We start from the raw sequence: 18,287 nt of genomic DNA, 5'->3' as shown, positions 1-18,287 counted from the left end.
TTTACCAGGTATGCATGAAATGATGGCTGAGGTACTAGACCTATTTAATTCCACCTACTATGTATTTTAAAAGGATAAAAAAAAATCATATCTTACATTTTCATTTTTTCCTAATAAAAATGTTATTTTTTCTATAATTAGTTGATTCTGCAATAACGCTTAGGTCTACTATATGAGAATGGACTATTGCAAGTCACAGAAAAAAAAAAAGAGTTATGCTTTATAAACTTTAGAAAATATTTGTACCTGAATTCTGAAAAATACAACTTGCGGGAAATTGCGAATGAAGATATGAGTCGAATTAAACTGTGCCTCAAAACATTCCTGAAGCATAGTCTTCAACCTGCAGCATTTCTTCATCTTCAAGCTTCCTCTTGGAATTCTTTTAGCACTTCTTGATTCTTTGGTAACTTAATGAGCAAATCTTTCAGCTTCATGCACCCGTTGTCTGTCACTCACAAGCAATTGATCTTCCATATTAGAGCCACATTTTATGCCTAAATTTCCCAGGACTTCCAACCTTCCTATCACTCCATCATTGAAACATATCGCTGCATCGAGTACACCAACTTTTAATGTATTTAGTTCTAAAAAAACATTCTTGGGTAATCTTCCCGATATGCAATGGTTGAAACTTTCATTTGTATTCTGAGTGCCCCAATGAAGACATTTACTAAGCAAAACAGGGCCCCTTAGGTCTCTTAAAAATTGGTTTTATTTCATTCATAATAGGTTCAGGAAGAGAATGCTTATGATGGTGTATCTGACCACTTTCATTTGCTTTTTGGTAACTGCACCAAAGAATCTGCTCTTTAGGGCAAAGTCTGTGAACAGGGTGGTCATCTGTGGACAACTTATGAAAGTAGGATGCCCGTACAGCTTCTCTCATTGCTGTAACATCATTCAGAGGTGCAGTTTGCTTAATGGCCAGTCCTTAATAACTCTGAAGGAGGTCTATTTCAGTTTCTGTCAATCTGCATCGGCCAGACATAGATTTTCCATCAGATGGCAACTTTCCTTTCATTTCTCTTCATAGCTTCCTCAATCTAGCACCCACCCTCATTTGCACATGTCCACAACACTACAGGTTTTGTTAACAAGGTATCACCATAAAAATAGAACTCATTAATTTTATTGAAAGCTTTATAGTCCCCATCGCCTAGGTAATTCATATATCTAACACTATAAACGGGCACTGACCTCTGACATATTTTTTAGAGTTCCACCACACTCCATTCCTCCACTGTAACCATCATAATTCTTAGAACACTGATGTTCAATATGTCCTTCAGTGTTACCATGGCAGGTGTGGCAATACTTAGATAAGCACTCAACATCAACAACTTTTCCATTCTCCAGAGAAGTAGCACTTACAACACCGTTCAAGGAACGATGTCCTCAACGTTGCCATGTCCCATCTATTGGAACAACCATATCCCTGGTTCCACTAATATTTACAGTTTTTTCTACCACACATTTCATAGATGCTTTAGACACAACCGTCAAGGCACCTAAAAGTATTTTTATGTACTTGCTGAACCTACTGGGAGGAGGAGGAACGTCCATCAAACCACAAAACGTTTGTGACAGCCTTTTTTCCTTTTCCAATTGCACGCATTACATACAGTAACTTCAAATTCACATCATATGAATTATGCACATTGTTCACAAGTCATTTTTGAGGTAGACTTATTGCAGGATCTACACAGAACAACTAATTTTGACGCTAGAGCCTCTCTGCTACTTTGTTGTTCAGTTATTTCCAGACAGCCTACACCATCACACTGTTTACATTTTGCCACTTCCTTTATCAAAGAATATAAGATGCCCATATCAACAACTACAAATCCACAACAAACAGCGCCATTGTTAACACAAAAATTTGAATCACCAGGAGGTGTGCCATGTAGGAGTTTCTTCCCTGAAGAACTGACACATAGGTTACTTTCAACAGTGTGGCTTGCTGTGTTTGTGAACTGATTACCACAGAATTTCCTTTTGTTGAGTTTCTTGATGTGTGGGATAGTTCGTATTTATTGCACACTAAAGGATATGTACTTCCACAAATATATGTAGCATTTGGGCAACGAACATTCAGTAACACATGAACAAACTGCTTCAGCAAAGCAAAAGCAAATACTAGCAAAGATAATCATTTACAGACACTAGAAACCTGCACTGTCACCAATATATACAACGTATAATATGTATAATTGCTGAAAACAGAAAGTTCACAGTTCTTTTCAACATAATACTGGTTTCTGTAACAGAAATAAAATGGCCTCGGTGGCACACATGACAAAAACTTTAAAATCTGGTATATATAGGTTATTTTTAATTTGAAACTCTATAATGTATATATCAATGTAATCAGGAAATACTGCAGAATTTCCTGTCTATGGAATTCCACGCAGTTCTATAATTCTTAAAATGAAAGCTGTACGGGAAAACAATGTGGCACCAACTGGACGAAGCTGTGTGTTTACTTCACAACAGGAGGAATCATTTGTAAAGCACGCTATCAAACTGAGCGAGTTCGGATTTCCTGTTTCCACAATTGACCTTCCCTGCATTGTAAAAATGTATCTAGATTCATGCGGCCATAAAGAAATAAGGTTCACCAACAATTTTCCTGGAAAACGTTGGGCTGAATCATTTGTTCAGAGGCACTGTGACCGATTATCACAAAGATTTGCAAGTAATATTAAGAGGAGTAGAGCTGCTGTGACCAGAGACATCATAAATGTATACGTCGATAACACTGATAAGGAACAGGAAGGTATTGCCCTTGAAAATATTTACAATTGCAGTGAGACAAACCTGGTTGATGACCCAGGAAAGAAAAGGGTCTTAACTAAACGGGGTTGTAAATATCCCGAAGTCATAATTAATTCAAGCAAAGTGTCGGTCTCAATCATGATGTGCGGCAATGCGGCTGGCGAGATCTTACCACCATATATCAATTATAAGGCTGAGAAAATGTGGGATACTTGGACAGAGGGTGGACCTCTAGGAGCCAGATATAACCGCACAAAAAGTGGTTGGTTCGACAGAACCAGTTTTGAGGACTGGTTCATGACTTTACTCTTACCTGAGCTGAAGAAGAAAGAAGGAAAGGAGGTCGTTATAGGGGACAACCTAAGCAGCCACATTAGCACGAAGGTTATTAAGATGTGTGAAGACAATGATATTTCATTCATTGCCTTACCACCAAACACAACACATCTGACCCAACCACTGGACTTGTCGTATTTTCACCCTATGAAAATCTATTGGCATCAGATACTAGATGAATACAAATGTACATCTTGCGGAAGAAAATACCCAACAATCCCAAAAGACATTTTCCCTTCGCTGTTAAAGAAGTTGGTGGGTAGGTTGGAGGCCAATGGACCTTCTAATCTGAAATCTGGATACAGAAAAATCAGGCCTATACCCTATCAACAGAAATTAAGTTTTAAATAGGTTACCGAATAATGAACTCTATTCCTCACTACCATTAGTGAGTGCTTCATTCATAGATCATCTTGAATCAGTGAGGGCACAAGAAACTTGTACAAACTCTGGTACTCTGAGAAGGAGAAGAAACGTCAATGTCGAGCTAGGGAAGAGTGTGTGCGCCACAGATCTTGCTGATCATTCAGCCAACTGTGGCCAAGAAGATATACCTGGACCTTCAGTAATTTCAAAGAAGCAAAAGAGATTTACAGTAAGTGTATGTCACATACTGGTACCTACATTAGTCTCCTTTATTTTTATTATTTGCATCAAGGCAATGAGATTCATATTACAGTACGTTTTAATTTTCAGATTCCCAAGAAGACTGTGAGCACTAGTAGTGATGAGGATACATCATCATTTGTACCAGATGATGATGATGATACCTTTGACTTGAGCACATCAGAAGAAAGTGATGATGGTCTAATGAAGTCTGCTGATGTAACAGTAGCATATGTACCTGAAGTGGGTGATAATGTGATAGTTCAGTATGAGGGGGAACACTGGCCTGGTGTTGTACTGAATGTGCATAAATCAGACATCAGTCAACTGTATGGAAAGAAGTGGGAATTTCTGGAAATGGCCAACTGCAAAAGACATTTTAAAATACAAAATATTAGATATTGTAAGTAAAATTTGTGTGCCAGTGAAGGTCTCTTCAAAAAGGGATTCGTACAGTATCCCAGAGCTAAAAGACAAGTGGGGTATAAAGGAGTAGATTGTTGATTTCTTATAGCTGTGCTTAGAAACATTTGAGAAGGTCTTTCCTTTGTATAGTGATTTATATCTGTATTAAAATATTTCTACATCCTCAGACGTGTAAAAAGGAGTAAAATAAATGGTTTGAAATAACGGCATCATTGATCCAGTGTATAAAATATGTAGTGGTCTATAGTTGTGCACTTGATGTACAACAATGTACCACATTTTGGTATATTTCACCAACACATTGACAGTGTTGAGTCCAACTCTCACAGTAACTTAATGTCTTACAAACCTAGTATCTGTATAAAAAGTTTTGTGAATTTCAGGAATTATACAATAAAGTTACACATTAAAATATGTCAAAAGTGGTATATAGTTGTAGGAAATTACGGTACCCCGTATCATTAACAATTTCAGTTTAATGTGCAGTTATCCATTCGTGTCAAAATCTTTACAGTCATCTGAACTAAAGATGTGTGTCCTTAATTCAGGTTTTCCTACCAGTCTTCTCAATTCTGACGTTCCACGCAGCATTTGCGACAACGAAGTGACAATGGAGAAGAAGAAAAGGTGGTGCAGATTGTGAGGGTACAGATGTTTTACTTTCTTAGTTCTTTCCACAAAGATTGAAAGTGCTTTATTTTCTTCACTACACCATCAGAAGTTCCGTCATGCAACAAAGTCTTAGTGTTTACATTACAATATCATTCGTGGATACTTTTTCCTCAAAATCAAAATATGGAACACATTTTATATCCCAATGTTCAGATAGATTCCAGAAACCTTCAATCCAAAAGTGCATGTTTTTCGTGGATACAATGAGAGCAGGTGGTTGAGGTCCAGGGACAGGTAATGATAAGAGCATGAAACTGTCCAATTACCTGAGAGAACTGTTGCTGATGATTGTGTTATTAGATGGCTTGCCTGAAATATGCAGTTACCCCAGGAAATTGTGTAATAACTTTACTATTGACAGATCACATTCGAAAGTCAGTACATTCCTGAAGTCATTTTTAGATATTTCTACCTATTAACTGCAGAAGTCCCTTGTAGCCTCTACACCAGGACACAAATCATGCTAAAAAAGCTAAATAAAGAATGGCTGTTCTGCAGAGATCAAGTCCATTCCTCAAAGGAAAGGATGTAATAAGAACGAATCTTTTACAATGTTTTAACCCTAGACATACTGTTTAACTCCTGTCGGCTATGGGTCAGTATCGGTTTCTTTTGATTTCATTGAATTCTGTCACAGATATGGCAGCAAATGTGGCATTTCAGGAATTAGTTGTGATCATGACATCCCGACTTGCATGTCAGATTCAAGTAACTGGATGACGCTTTAATAAAGCTGGGGTAGAGGGTTATGTGGAGGGACGGAGGGAGGGAAGGGGGGTGGGGAAAAGAAGATTCTGACGAGGAGGATTTCACTGCACTAAGTTTTGTTGCAGCTGCTAGAAACTATTTTTTCTCACTCTGTGTAGATGAATTTGTTCTACCCAATATCAACTAGCTACAGGAACAACTGTTTTCAGAATCTATAGAAAGGAAAAAGCAAACAATTCTTGATTTTTATTTAGAGAAATAAAGGTTAATACCGTAGGACTTTTTTCCTTTGGGAATTTTACAGGAAACTTCATAATAATGCCCACAGAGTTAGTGGAAGCTCTGCAGTGTTAATACAAATTTTAGGATTTGCTAGGGCCAAGTTGTGCATTTGTGGTTGTGGCCAAAAACATCCAAGTTATGATAATTGATTCATTATCAAACTAGGATAGCCACTTGAAGGATAAACACCACATACGAAAAAATATCACTATATTCGTTATTGTGTGTGACACCTAAACAATAAACAGCATTCTTTTATGATCAGTATAGTGTGTCTTACACAACTGGCCAGATATATGTTTTCTTGTTTTAAACTTTTAGTACTATTTTATGTAACCTGACCGCTGCATTCATTTATTTACCATCACGTTACACATACATTCTATCAAGGAGGAGAGCCTTCAGGAGTACAGAGTAAGATTTCTGATAAAGCAACACATCATGCCAGATTCTTAGTAGTGCTAGCATGGGGCATTTTTAAATAAGTCCCTGAAGTCTCCTTTCCTTTATCTGATGGTACTTACATAACATGATATATGAATGACTGCTTGCAGTCAGTAACCCCCTGCCCACACACACACATATATGCAAACAAAGAAATAATCACCTGTTTGGGGTCAACAACATCCACTAGTGGTTCGCTGATTGCAACTTTACGAATTGAGCTCATGTCAAAACCGTAAACATCATCCCACCAATTGATTTTTTCATCCTTGTACTGGCGATCTTCAATTCCACAAATAAATAACGTTGCACGATCTGGAAACAGTAAACCATCAGGACGAAGCCACTTGTCTCGAGCAAAGAGAACTGTATCCAACATCGATTCATAAAAGAGACAGTATCCCATCCACTCTGAGATTATGATGTCCACATTTTCAATGCCATGGGGAAGTTCTACTTCTTCCACCTGAAAAGTGAAACAGAGGCTGTATTATTGGCAAATACAGTCCTATTACTAAATTTAATGCTAAAGACATCAAAAAGTGGTGTCCTTATAAATCTCTCTCTCTCTCTCTCTCTCTCTCTCTCTCTCTCTCTCTCTCAGTCTTTCTGTGTGTGTGTGTGTGTGTGTGTGTGTGTGTTTTACTGCCAACATATAGACCACTAGATCGAGTATGTAAGTGTTGTGAAAACATAAATAATTATTAAGTTACGGACATCTTTGACATCGAAGGACTTCAAAGGGAAGTAAGACTATAGGAATATGTCATAGACAAACTAGAATTCATCTATACGTTACCAGGATCACAATATCTATATCACTTTTCTCTTTTCTTCTTGCTGCCCCCCCCCCCCCTACACACACACACACACACACACACACACACACACACACACACACACACACACACACAAAAGCGCGTAATGAAAATAAATAAGACCTTAGCAGTGAATTATTGCTGTCTGCTGAACAACAACAGCTAATAAAATAGAACGCATGACCAAGGCGATTCTCTTGTTGGTTCTTTCTATGGTAACTTTTGTAAACAATAGCTGTCAGTTATTTGGATATTCTTGATTCAGACATTCCAGGTGCCCCAGGAGGAATGGTCAATATTCAGGGACATGGTAGGACTGATTATTTGAAGCAAAAAGCTTGTTATGGATATATGCCCTATTCCAAATGGTTTACATTTAACATGCATTATTATTTATTTTCTGTGTTATTCCACTATATGTCAAGCTTACACATGTAGAATAGTGAATAAACATTACGATAATTTCCAAGAATGATTGCCTATCGAGTCACGAGGTCCAAACGATACATATCGAACGTGTGATCGCAAATCGATCATGCGACTCTGGTGGCGGGCGTTGTGATCAATTATTTGTGATCGTCATTTTTATCCGTTTTCTGTCATTCCCTTAGTTGCTCTAAATTACATGCTGCCGTGAATTATTTGCGAGTTGCTAGGGAATCCCAGACAATTTATGTCATTAGTGAGTGGGGTATCTGGTGTTCTTGGCGTTCCTTTGGCAGATTCTCTCACTTGGAAAAATCTAATCCCATGTTTATCTAGCATAAAAGATTGTTCGCCATGTAGAATGTGGCGGTGCGCAGTGTGTAAAACTTCGTACGAACAGTTTCAATGCTGAAATACCGTTACAATTTCATTGAAGACAGTGCGGACAACTAACGAGTATCAGGAAGAATACATGGTTCAACTCTTCCAAATTAGCCATCCAGACCGCTGTAATGGAGTTTCACATGATAACACCACTGACGACGAGCAAGGTAAGTCGTCTCCTTTTCAATCATAAATAATTTTGTTACTCTCTTCTTTTGTCGTTGCTGTAGCGAACACCGTAAATATACTCATAACGCCCGCCACCAGTTGCATGATTGATTTACAATCGCATGTTCGATATGTATAGTTTGGACCCCATGACTTCGATAGGCAATCATTCTTGGAAATTACCAACATTACAATATGCATTTTACATCATCTATTGAAAATATGTATTTTTAACACATTCATCTCTAATGATTATAGTCATATTACAGCTGTTGCATAGTTCTTAATAAATGTTCAAATATCCCCTCGGTCAACTTGAATGAGTTTGTGCAATCTTGGAAGAACATGTTGTGATGCCACAAAGTAGTTTACCACCTTTATCCACTACACCGTCGATACCGTAAGTAAAATTGAACTGCAGAGATTACTATTACGTCATCGTCTGCCATTATGAAGGAACTCTGACGAAATATTTGATCAGTGTAATATCTCCTTTTGCACCTCATCAAAGATCATTGTCAAAGAAAGTTGATAGTATAATAGTGGCCTAAGCTCCATCTATTAACACGGCACCCTGGTTGCCAACCAGAAAATAACCTTGTTGTGAACATCCGAATCCAACTAACACTTAATTTTTAATGTGACAGTCTCGACAGTTTTATAGGTTGACAGATATGCAACGACAATATAAACTGCAATAACAGAGCCGTCACAGAAACCAGATGTTATACAGAGACTGTACAGTATTGGAAAGTACAGTATAACGTATGAAGCTTACTATTATGGCATTGGTGATAGCCATAGGGAAGGTTGGTGGTAGCACTCCTTCGTTTTTCAAAAATTACATGACTTCTGCTGAACTAGCGCACAATTGGACAAGAATTGTTGCACATCACTCAGGAATCCCAAAACACACAACACCTAATACTGTAAAGGCTATAGTACCGTATTACTGTATTTCTAATTATTTTGGGAACTGGTAACACGAGTGGAAGAAAATGAAAAGCATTACCACTGCTGAAAAGCTATGAATTTTGAGAGTTTGAAGGTAAACAGTAATTGAAAGCGAGTGGATATTGCCAAGGAATTAGGAATTTCTGCGTCTACTTTAAGTTCTATAGTAGCAAAGGCAAAGGAAGCTGCAGATGGTGCATGTGTGTGTTCAGAATTTCTACTAGTAAGCAGACAAGCATTCAGGGTGGGAAAAATGAAGACGTGGAAGATTGTTGCAGTGGTTCAGGCAACACAGAGCAGAAGGCATTCCTATTAGCGGCCCAATGCTTTCCAGCAAATTCCAAGAGTGAGCTCTACCCACTTGACCTTTGAGTAATACATAATTTCAAGTTGCATTATCACAAAATGCCTTTGCAGCATACCATCAGGAGTGTAAACACCGCAAAAAGGAAGAAATGAAAATAAACCTTATACAGGTAGGATTTTTAGTTGCCATTTATTTCATGTTGTGCTACCAGAGCCGAAGAACACTTTGAGAAATTATTAATGAATTTGTTTCTTCTGATAGGCAACACATTACATTGCAGCTTCATGGCACAGAGTTTCAGATGATACCATCCAGAACTGTTTCCGAAAAGCCGGATTTCGAAATGAAGTCCACGATCAGGGGGGAAATGATCATACTGACGATATTTCACCTAATGATGAAGAATGGAATTGACTTGAAGAGCAGGCATCATTTGAGGATTATGCGAACGTTGACGAAAACCTCATCACTACAGAACCTGTGACTATAGCTGAGATATTTCAATGTGCATTGTGGGACCTGGACGAGGAAGAAAGTGACGATGAGGATGATACAGAAGAGCCTCAGCATTCCTCCATGACATTTAACAATGCAGTAAATACATTATTAATAATTGAACAATTTGTGATGTGCCACAATCTTTCTGATGAAATAATGACAGAGTTATCTCATTTTGAAGGGTACAGTGTACACTATTGCTGCATCAAAGAAAAAAAGAAGCAAAAATTACTTTTTTTTTTTTTTTTTTTTTTTTTTTTACACAATGACATTTTCTTCTGTTCAGAGGTTTACATTTTTCTTTGTATCTTAGTTAAGTATGGTACCTAGTAAGTCCATATAACTTTTTATTTACTGGATTTTTGCATTTGTGTTTACCAATTAATTTGGTAGTATGGTGTTATATTTCATATATACGTTTTTCACACTTATACCTTTTTTCTGTAGTCCGTTGAAAAACGTATAAATCAAGTTTTACTGTATTATTTATAATGGTCCCCCACACTTGTATATCGAAACATGCCCAAACGAGGTGAGCATGTTCAATATTGCTTCTCACATAGGTAACAGCAGTGTACACACTGTGATATGTAGCACTCGTAAGATCGTAGCCATGGATCCTACTTCTTTTACGCAGGTCTTAAATAGTTTAAGCATGTGTTTCCTGTAGTAGATAGGTACTTGCTTTTAGCTCGGCTAATGCCTTCTATGCTTAAATGGCATACTCGGATTGAAGGGTCAAGTCTTTTTAATCAGTTGGTCCTGAAAAGGTCCCTTTTTTAAGGGTTTTTATTTTGATTTGTCTGCATTTTTGTAACCAGGAAATCCAATATCTAGCCTGGATGCCGATTTATTTTACTTAGAGAAGCCACCAAATGTGCAGTGGCCACTGGATGTTCTGCCATTTACTGCCCAGCCATTGATTTATGCTGAAAATTTTAATAGTCTCCATGGTCATTGGAAGTATGACATAACAATGAGAGTGGTATTATGCTCAATGACTGGGCTGAAAATGAAAATCTACCTGGTTTATAACGCCAAGGATTTGGGAACTTTTCAGAACGCCCACTTGGTGAAGAGATTACAATCCAGATCTCTGCTTTGTGTCCCGTGACTGCAGAGGGCACCCAGTGCATATACCCAGAGAAGTCATACGTAATTTCCCACACAGCCAGCACAGGTCAGTAACCCTTGATATGGGGCGCTCTGTCCCAATAGCGAGATCTTTACCACAACTCAGATGGAATTTTCGCAGGGCTGATTGGTAAGAGTTTTTCTGACAACCTAGGTAAATATATCAGTTTTATTCCACTAGAACCTAGAAACTACCCTCGATTTGTCGGGGCTGTTCTTACTGCTGCTAAAAAGTTTATTCCTCGTGGATACAGAAAGGAATATATACCAGGGTGGAATGCACATTGTAAACAACTTTATATGAACAATACAGTGAAACTGGTGACAGCAATATTGTAGATGACCTCCTCCCAGTTCTTGGGACTGCTAGAAGAGTACGATGCTGTGAGGGGGTAGAAAATTAAAACTTCAGACATTCAGGCTGAAAATCATGGAGTCTTCTGTGTACAATTGGCAGGGCCTCCAATAAACACAGGCAGAAGCCTGGTATTTTAAGTAACCAAACTGATAACCAATTGAAACATCTAGATAATCCCGTGACAAACAACACACTTCCAAATTAAACTGAGAACTCTCCTATCTGAAATCTCTGTGCTCAAACAAATCCAATCTCTTCATCATTTACACAAATTGAATTGGATGAGGCCTTGAAACAAACTAAACATGGTAAATCCCCGCGTCTGGATAATACACACAGAGAATTTCTGATAAACATGGGTAATGATGGAGAAAAGTCTGCTTCCTCTCTAACATCCTAGACAGTCAATCACTGCCCAACAAGCTAAAGACGACAAAATTAGTGGACATTTTGAAACCACGCAAACCAACTGATCACACTTGAAGTTTCAATACATTTTCCCTTTTGAGGTGTATTTATGAACTCTTTGAGTGGCTCATTTGTAATAGAATTAGTGGATTCGTTCTGGAACGTATCCTAGCTGAGCAAGTGGGTTTCAGGCCACAGAGAAGTTGCTGTGACAACGCACAGGCCATAAAAACTTTCATAGATGGCTCTAACATCTTTCATAGAGGCTGGTTTCCAAGTAAACGTGAAGAGATCTGTCACATTCATTCATAGACCTAACCTGGAGAGAAGGGATGACATCCAGATTACTAAAAACAATCAGATGTGAAAAAACTGCAACTCCCATCAACACCATGATAAACAATAGATATTTCCATGTTTATTTGAAAGGAAATGTGAGCAAGGAGAGGAATGGTACACCACAGCACTCCGTGTTAGCCCCTATTATTCAACCTATTTATTTTCAACCTTCCCAATATCAGGTCATCAAATTTTGCTAAGAGGACCATCTTGCTCTTGTTTGTAGAACCAAGGATCTCGGACAAGCAGAGAGAATTCTTGCAGAAGATCTAAAAGTTCATGCTCCTATTTTAGAAAGTGGCGACTTAATCCAGTACAAGTAAAACTGAGGTATGTACATTCCATCTGAACAACAAACAAGCTAACACGGAGCTCAAAGTGAAAGTTAATAGAAACACACTTTGCGATAACAAGAACCTGAAGTACCTTGTGTCACCTTTGACCACACCACTTCATATAGAAAACATTTTGTAAATTCTGCTGCTAAGATAAAAACTCTTAGCATTATTATTCAAAAATTGTGTGGAACGGCGTGGGGGGCTTCAGCAGATATCTTGTGCTTATCATCCATTGCACTGGTCTTCTCAGCAGCCGAATATTGTGTCCCAGTGTGGCTAAACAGCTGCCACACCTGCTTTATCGACTTCTAGTTGAACCACTCTATGCGATTAATAATTGGGACAATCTGACTAACACTGATTTATTGGCTTCCTCTGCTGAGCAGCATCTATCCACCCGCAATCCGTAGAAATGGGGCCGTGCTTACGGAATTCTGCAAGCTACAGGAGTACCTGGAATTACCCGTACAGGAGGACATCCAAGTCTGCGATGAAATAGACTCCGTTTAAGAAACCCACCATTACAGCAAGCAGAATAGCTAAATGACAGTAATAATGGGGTGAGAGACCTGTGGGATCAGAACTGTCAACTTATTGAAAATCCTGAAAGGCGTGAGTGGTTTCGAGAGTATAACTGTGATACTGCTGAGGCAGAATTCGACAGAGAACTATGGGCCCAACTGAACAGAGCTCACACTGGACATGGACTATGCGCAGACACTTTACAAATGGGTGGTACAGAGTCTCCGGTTTGTGACTGTAGGGCTTAGAACCAGACAATCAAGCACATTAGAGATAAATGCCCCTTGCGTTCCAATCCGGGTATTTGGAGCAACCTCGTGAAAGCTGATGATACAGTTCTGATATGGATTAGGAACTTAGATATTGACATTTAGTGAGTTTTTTTATGTAGTTCCGTATTTTTGTTACACACAAATACTAATTTTATACAACTGTATTTTTAAACTACATTTCAGCCACGCAAATAAACGAACTTAAACCTTGTATTTCAACAGCACTGTTACTGCAACTATAATACTATCATAAGTTATAAAACAGAAATTGTGTAGCCAAGGTCATGAAATAAAGCTACATTTCAGAATAATAGGGTGAGCATAGTTAAAAATTCTGACATTGGCAACATGTCATCAGAGTATATCAACTTAAATTCTATTAAAATTTACATTATACTGTACCTTTCCTTTCACTATTGTGATAATATCACTCAGCTGGTTTGCTTCAACAATCTGTTTTGCATATTCAACAATATTAGAACAGTCAATACCAATAACACGTGCAGCACCTGCTTTTGCTGCAAACATTGACAGAATACCAGTCCCGCAGCCGATGTCCAGAACAGTCTTCCCCTGAAGCATAATCACAAAATTTGGATTGTGTCTGCGCAGAAAGAATCAACTTGAATTTAGATATTAAATTTAACTAGTACTACAAAAAATGTTACAACTATCGTTCACATCTTCTCTCTTTGAAACATTCAAGATGTGATAGTTATTTATTAATTACATTGTGAATTCTTTTATTCAAATCTTGATGTTTACATGAAAATTATTTAATTTGAATTATTGAATTTTGTGTGTATGTTTGTGTGTCTATCGACCTGCCAGCGCTTTCATTCGGTAAGTCACCTCATCTTTGTTTTTATATATAATTTTTCCCATGTGGAATGTTTCCCTCTATTATACAAATAATTATCATTTATACTGAGCTCTCAAGGGCCCAACAGTGATTTATTTGACAATGCAAAACGCTCCAGATAGTTTTTAACTGGAATGACAGAGGCACAGAAACAGATAAGTACCAACGTGTTGAATTAAATATTCCTTAAAAATAAAATAAAGATGTGTTTGATAGTGTGACATCATCTAAAAGGCAGGAGCAAACAGCTAACACATTTTTAACACAAGAATAAGTTTTTTTTACTGTCACGCTGATAACTTCACAACCTGCCCTAACACTAATTGACTGCATTCCTATTTTATGAATGAAGAGGAGCTGAAACAGCCGCTTTTGAATTACAGCACCACTGGTAGGTGAATGTGGGTACTTAATAAAAAAGCAGGCAACATGCTACATTATTTTCTTATAACTGTTCAAACTTACAATTGGTGAGGTCTGTTTGAAGAAGACAATTTACAGTTTCATTTTACTTTGATGTTTCTCTTGTGTACATACAATCAATTTCAGGACAATATTGTCTCATCTTCAGGTACCTGTTGGACATGTTTTTTTAATCTATTGCCGTAAGTACCATGACTTTTCTTCCATCAACAGGGATGCCTTTATCGTGTCCACCAAACCGTTTGATAATTTAGGTCAAACATCATCTACTATATGTGTCAAATGAACAGATATGGCATGTAATAATGAAGCACATCTAACATGCAGTTGAAGATGAGACAATATTTTACAAATATTACCTATGTGCATCAAAATAAACAGAAACAAAGCTGTAAAAAAAACTGACTTTCATTAGACTAAATAAATAATACACACATATTCTGTATGTAGCCACCGACTCCAGAACGGGATTTTTTTGGAGGGGGGGGGGGGGGGGGGGGGCTTAGCGTATACGACCCTACACTTCTGAAACGAGACTAAATTGTCAGATGTAAAAATAACTTTGGGAATTCCTGCACAGATCCTGCACAGAATGTTGTAGGATAGTTTCGGTGAGGCAGTTCTTGGATGACAATTATATAGGGCAACTGCAAAGCAATGGCAGAAAATAGTGAAATACTGGAAGACTTATAACGAACAATTGGTACAGGGACTGGCGATTGATATTTAATGTAAATTAAGTATACCACATTGCACATAAATAGGCAGAAGGCCCAACCACTTTTCAACTGCGCTAGTGTCTACAAATAAATGGCAGAAGTACAGCTATTAAACTCATGGTGGAATAATGCATTTGTAGCTCAATGGCTTAATTGACAGTCTTTTAGGCAACTTCCCGATGACAAGGTTTGGTTCATATTTGGCTCTTAGTGCAATTCTTTTTGTGTTACTACTCCATTAATTTGTTTAACAGTAGATAAAGAAGCAAGTAACAGAATGAACAGTTCTCTCTCCTTATTAAGGTATTTTCGACCTCTGAAAGTGCACAGTACGTGGCTTCTTTACCACTTACCACATCCAAAGGCCTTCAACACCAAAGACTGTCTGCAGTCTGCAAGGAAAGGAATCTGTAAGGTGGATAATGGCTTTCTCATTTTCTCCCCAACTACTACTAGGGTCATAGTCAAACAGTAACCCTGAGTTCTTGGCATGATGTGAGGTTTTTATTTCAGGGTAATCTCTGCCCATGCATTTTCAATAAGATTTAGGTCTGGTACAGGAGAAGGACACTTGAGAAGAGAACTCTCATTCTGTTCTGCAAAGCAGTCTTGCAATATCACTGACATATGTATAAAATACTGGTTCTGTTAGAAACAGATTACTCCCTCAGGATATGGTTGCCGCACTGATGGGATCAAAATACGTGTCTACTGGACAACATCAAGAGAACCATCTAACTATTGAAGCATTCCAAGCCCACAGGAACACGCACAGCTCCAAACTGACACTACACACACACACACACACACACACACACACACACACACACACACAGGGCACTGTGATATGACCTGTTTATGTCTTTGTGGAAAAATGGGCACCTTGCTGTCTCTCTACTTGCACTGGACCGCCATTTCTCGAAGACAAAATCATTTCGACAGAAAATATCCCATTCTTCCAGTCACAACTAACACTGTCCTCGGCATATGCTAATGAAATAAGTAGCATTGAGGATCATCAAGGAGAGACTCCTTGAGAGCCACACGTTCAGTAAGTGGTGTGGCACCAAACAATACCCACCAGCCCATGAATTGCAGAAGTGTTTCCAACTGCATCACATTTATAAAAGGAATTCTGCCATGACATGTTGACAAGTTTACTATCCTGGACACACTTTGTTACATGCCAAAGTCTATTTCCCACACAACTGCTGGATTCTCCACAATGTTTTATCCATCACTGCACTGAATGCTCAGAAACACCATACCATACCACCATCTCCAATACTGTCAAATTAACTTCCTCCACGAGAGCAATGACATGGCTATGAATAGCCTGCTGACGATGAGGAATGGTCTAAGAAAAATGCAAACTGACTAAAAGGGATACAATGCAACTATTTGACCTTGCTCGTGTAACGTCATTTTCTGTCCCAGAAGGAATGGTGCGCTTGCGGACCCAACTCGCTGCAATGGACTGTCAGTCTGTTACCATGTAATATCAATTAAATTGTGTGAATAATTTTTCAGGTACTATGTCAAATATAAGCATTAAACTTAATTTCTCAATAGAAGGGAGATCATTCCCCACCAGAAGTGACTGTCATTGACTTACAGCCAAAATTCTGTTGCATCTTCTGTGAGACATTAGCTGCACTTAATCACAATGTGTTTCATTAACTATGACAAAGGGGTTCGTACACAACAACCTCTTGAACCGAAAGAATTTGTCTTATGGTGGGCAGGTCAATAGAAGACGGAAGATTGCACGTGTGTAAGAGCAGCACTTGAAAGGTAGTTAAGTGTCTGCAGGTGTGCAGTCACATTTCATCACAAATCAAGTAAACGTGTTCTCATTTCCAAACATATTCTCTTCTTTGAGATTTGACAACCCTTTATACTTTTGCAATAAAACAAAGGATATATTTTTAAAAAAGATTGAAGGTACCTATCATGGAAATTGAAGCCATCAGCCATTGGATAAGCAGTACAGCCTTAATTAGACACTGCAAGGGCCATTGAGTATTATGTGTACCTCACATTTATACTTCCCAAAATATTGCTAAATAAACCACCCATCCCCACACTCCTTTTACATCAGATACATAAGACACCAGAAATTGAAAGAGCTATAACAATATTTCTAAATCAACAGATAATAAAATCATGGGAATTATAAAACCCTTAAAGTAAAATATATTTTAACATTAAAAATGACTAGAATATATAACATACTACCTGGATTGTCGATTAGCTCAATTTCTTCATATCATAGGCATCTCTGTTTTTCAATACCACACTCTCCTTAATTTTTACATTTTAATATATTTTGGCAGATAAAATTTAACATTTCATAGAAGTAATTTCATTTATTTCTGATTTTTTTAAAGCTACATTTATTCTCGTGTTCAGCCTCAGTTTAATTGCAGCCTCAGAGAAAACAAAAACACATTACTTTTCGGCACAGCATTTTTGAAAAAGTAGTTACTACTAGAACTTATTATTAACACTGGCGTCAGTAGACTTATTGTATTGATGTCTCCAGAAATACTTGCAACATTATATGGAACTTTAAACTAAATACTTAGAAATGATTACCTTGAACAAATGTTTGTTGTGAAACATTGAATTTCTGTAGGTCAGTGTTCTGACTTCATCCTTTAACATTTCTTCGTGTATTCCAAAATGTGCATAAGAGTCAAAATAATAATCTCTAGATGTCATGTCATCAACATGAACTTCCTTGGCACTCTTCTCATCATTTGCCATTTGTTTTAGGCTTTCTACTTTCTCAGCATTAACTTCCATGTTTTCCATGCTTGTACCCTAATTGTTGCAAAGAAAGAAAACAGTTCTAAGGATTATTTCAGTTCAACAGATCCCTCGCCAACAACATTTCTACAGCCTCTAAAATAGATAGAAAGCTTTAAATAGCGTTAATTTGGAAAAACTATAAACTACAATAAACAAGATGAAGGACAGAGGAGTGAGGGGAGGAGGTGGGAGATAGAGATATTATTATTATTATTATTATTATTATTATTATTAGTAGTAGTAGTAGTAGTACACAAGCAGACCATCAGACAGCACACAATGATAAATGTG

The 18,287-nt window shown here is 37.8% G+C and overlaps 1 protein-coding gene across 4 annotated transcripts in view; it reads right to left on the bottom strand.

The window, feature by feature from the left end:
- Positions 1 to 18,287, bottom strand: part of LOC124619871 (protein arginine N-methyltransferase 1) — a 30,868-nt gene that overhangs the window by 2,347 nt on the left and 10,234 nt on the right. For all 4 annotated transcript variants that reach the window (XM_047146609.1, XM_047146530.1, XM_047146682.1 and 1 more), the window contains exons 2-4: positions 17,781 to 18,008; positions 13,581 to 13,751; positions 6,416 to 6,718 (exon numbers count right to left, since the gene is read on the bottom strand). In XM_047146609.1, coding sequence (XP_047002565.1) covers positions 6,416 to 6,718; positions 13,581 to 13,751; positions 17,781 to 17,999 — 693 coding nt within the window. In that variant the 5' untranslated portion in view covers positions 18,000 to 18,008. The remainder of the gene's footprint in view (positions 1 to 6,415; positions 6,719 to 13,580; positions 13,752 to 17,780; positions 18,009 to 18,287) is intronic.

This window comes from Schistocerca americana, chromosome 1, assembly GCF_021461395.2.
Source record: "Schistocerca americana isolate TAMUIC-IGC-003095 chromosome 1, iqSchAmer2.1, whole genome shotgun sequence".
Lineage (NCBI taxonomy): Eukaryota > Metazoa > Arthropoda > Insecta > Orthoptera > Acrididae > Schistocerca > Schistocerca americana.
Note: the sequence above shows the minus strand (reverse complement) of the source record. Positions and strands in the feature narration are given on the sequence as shown.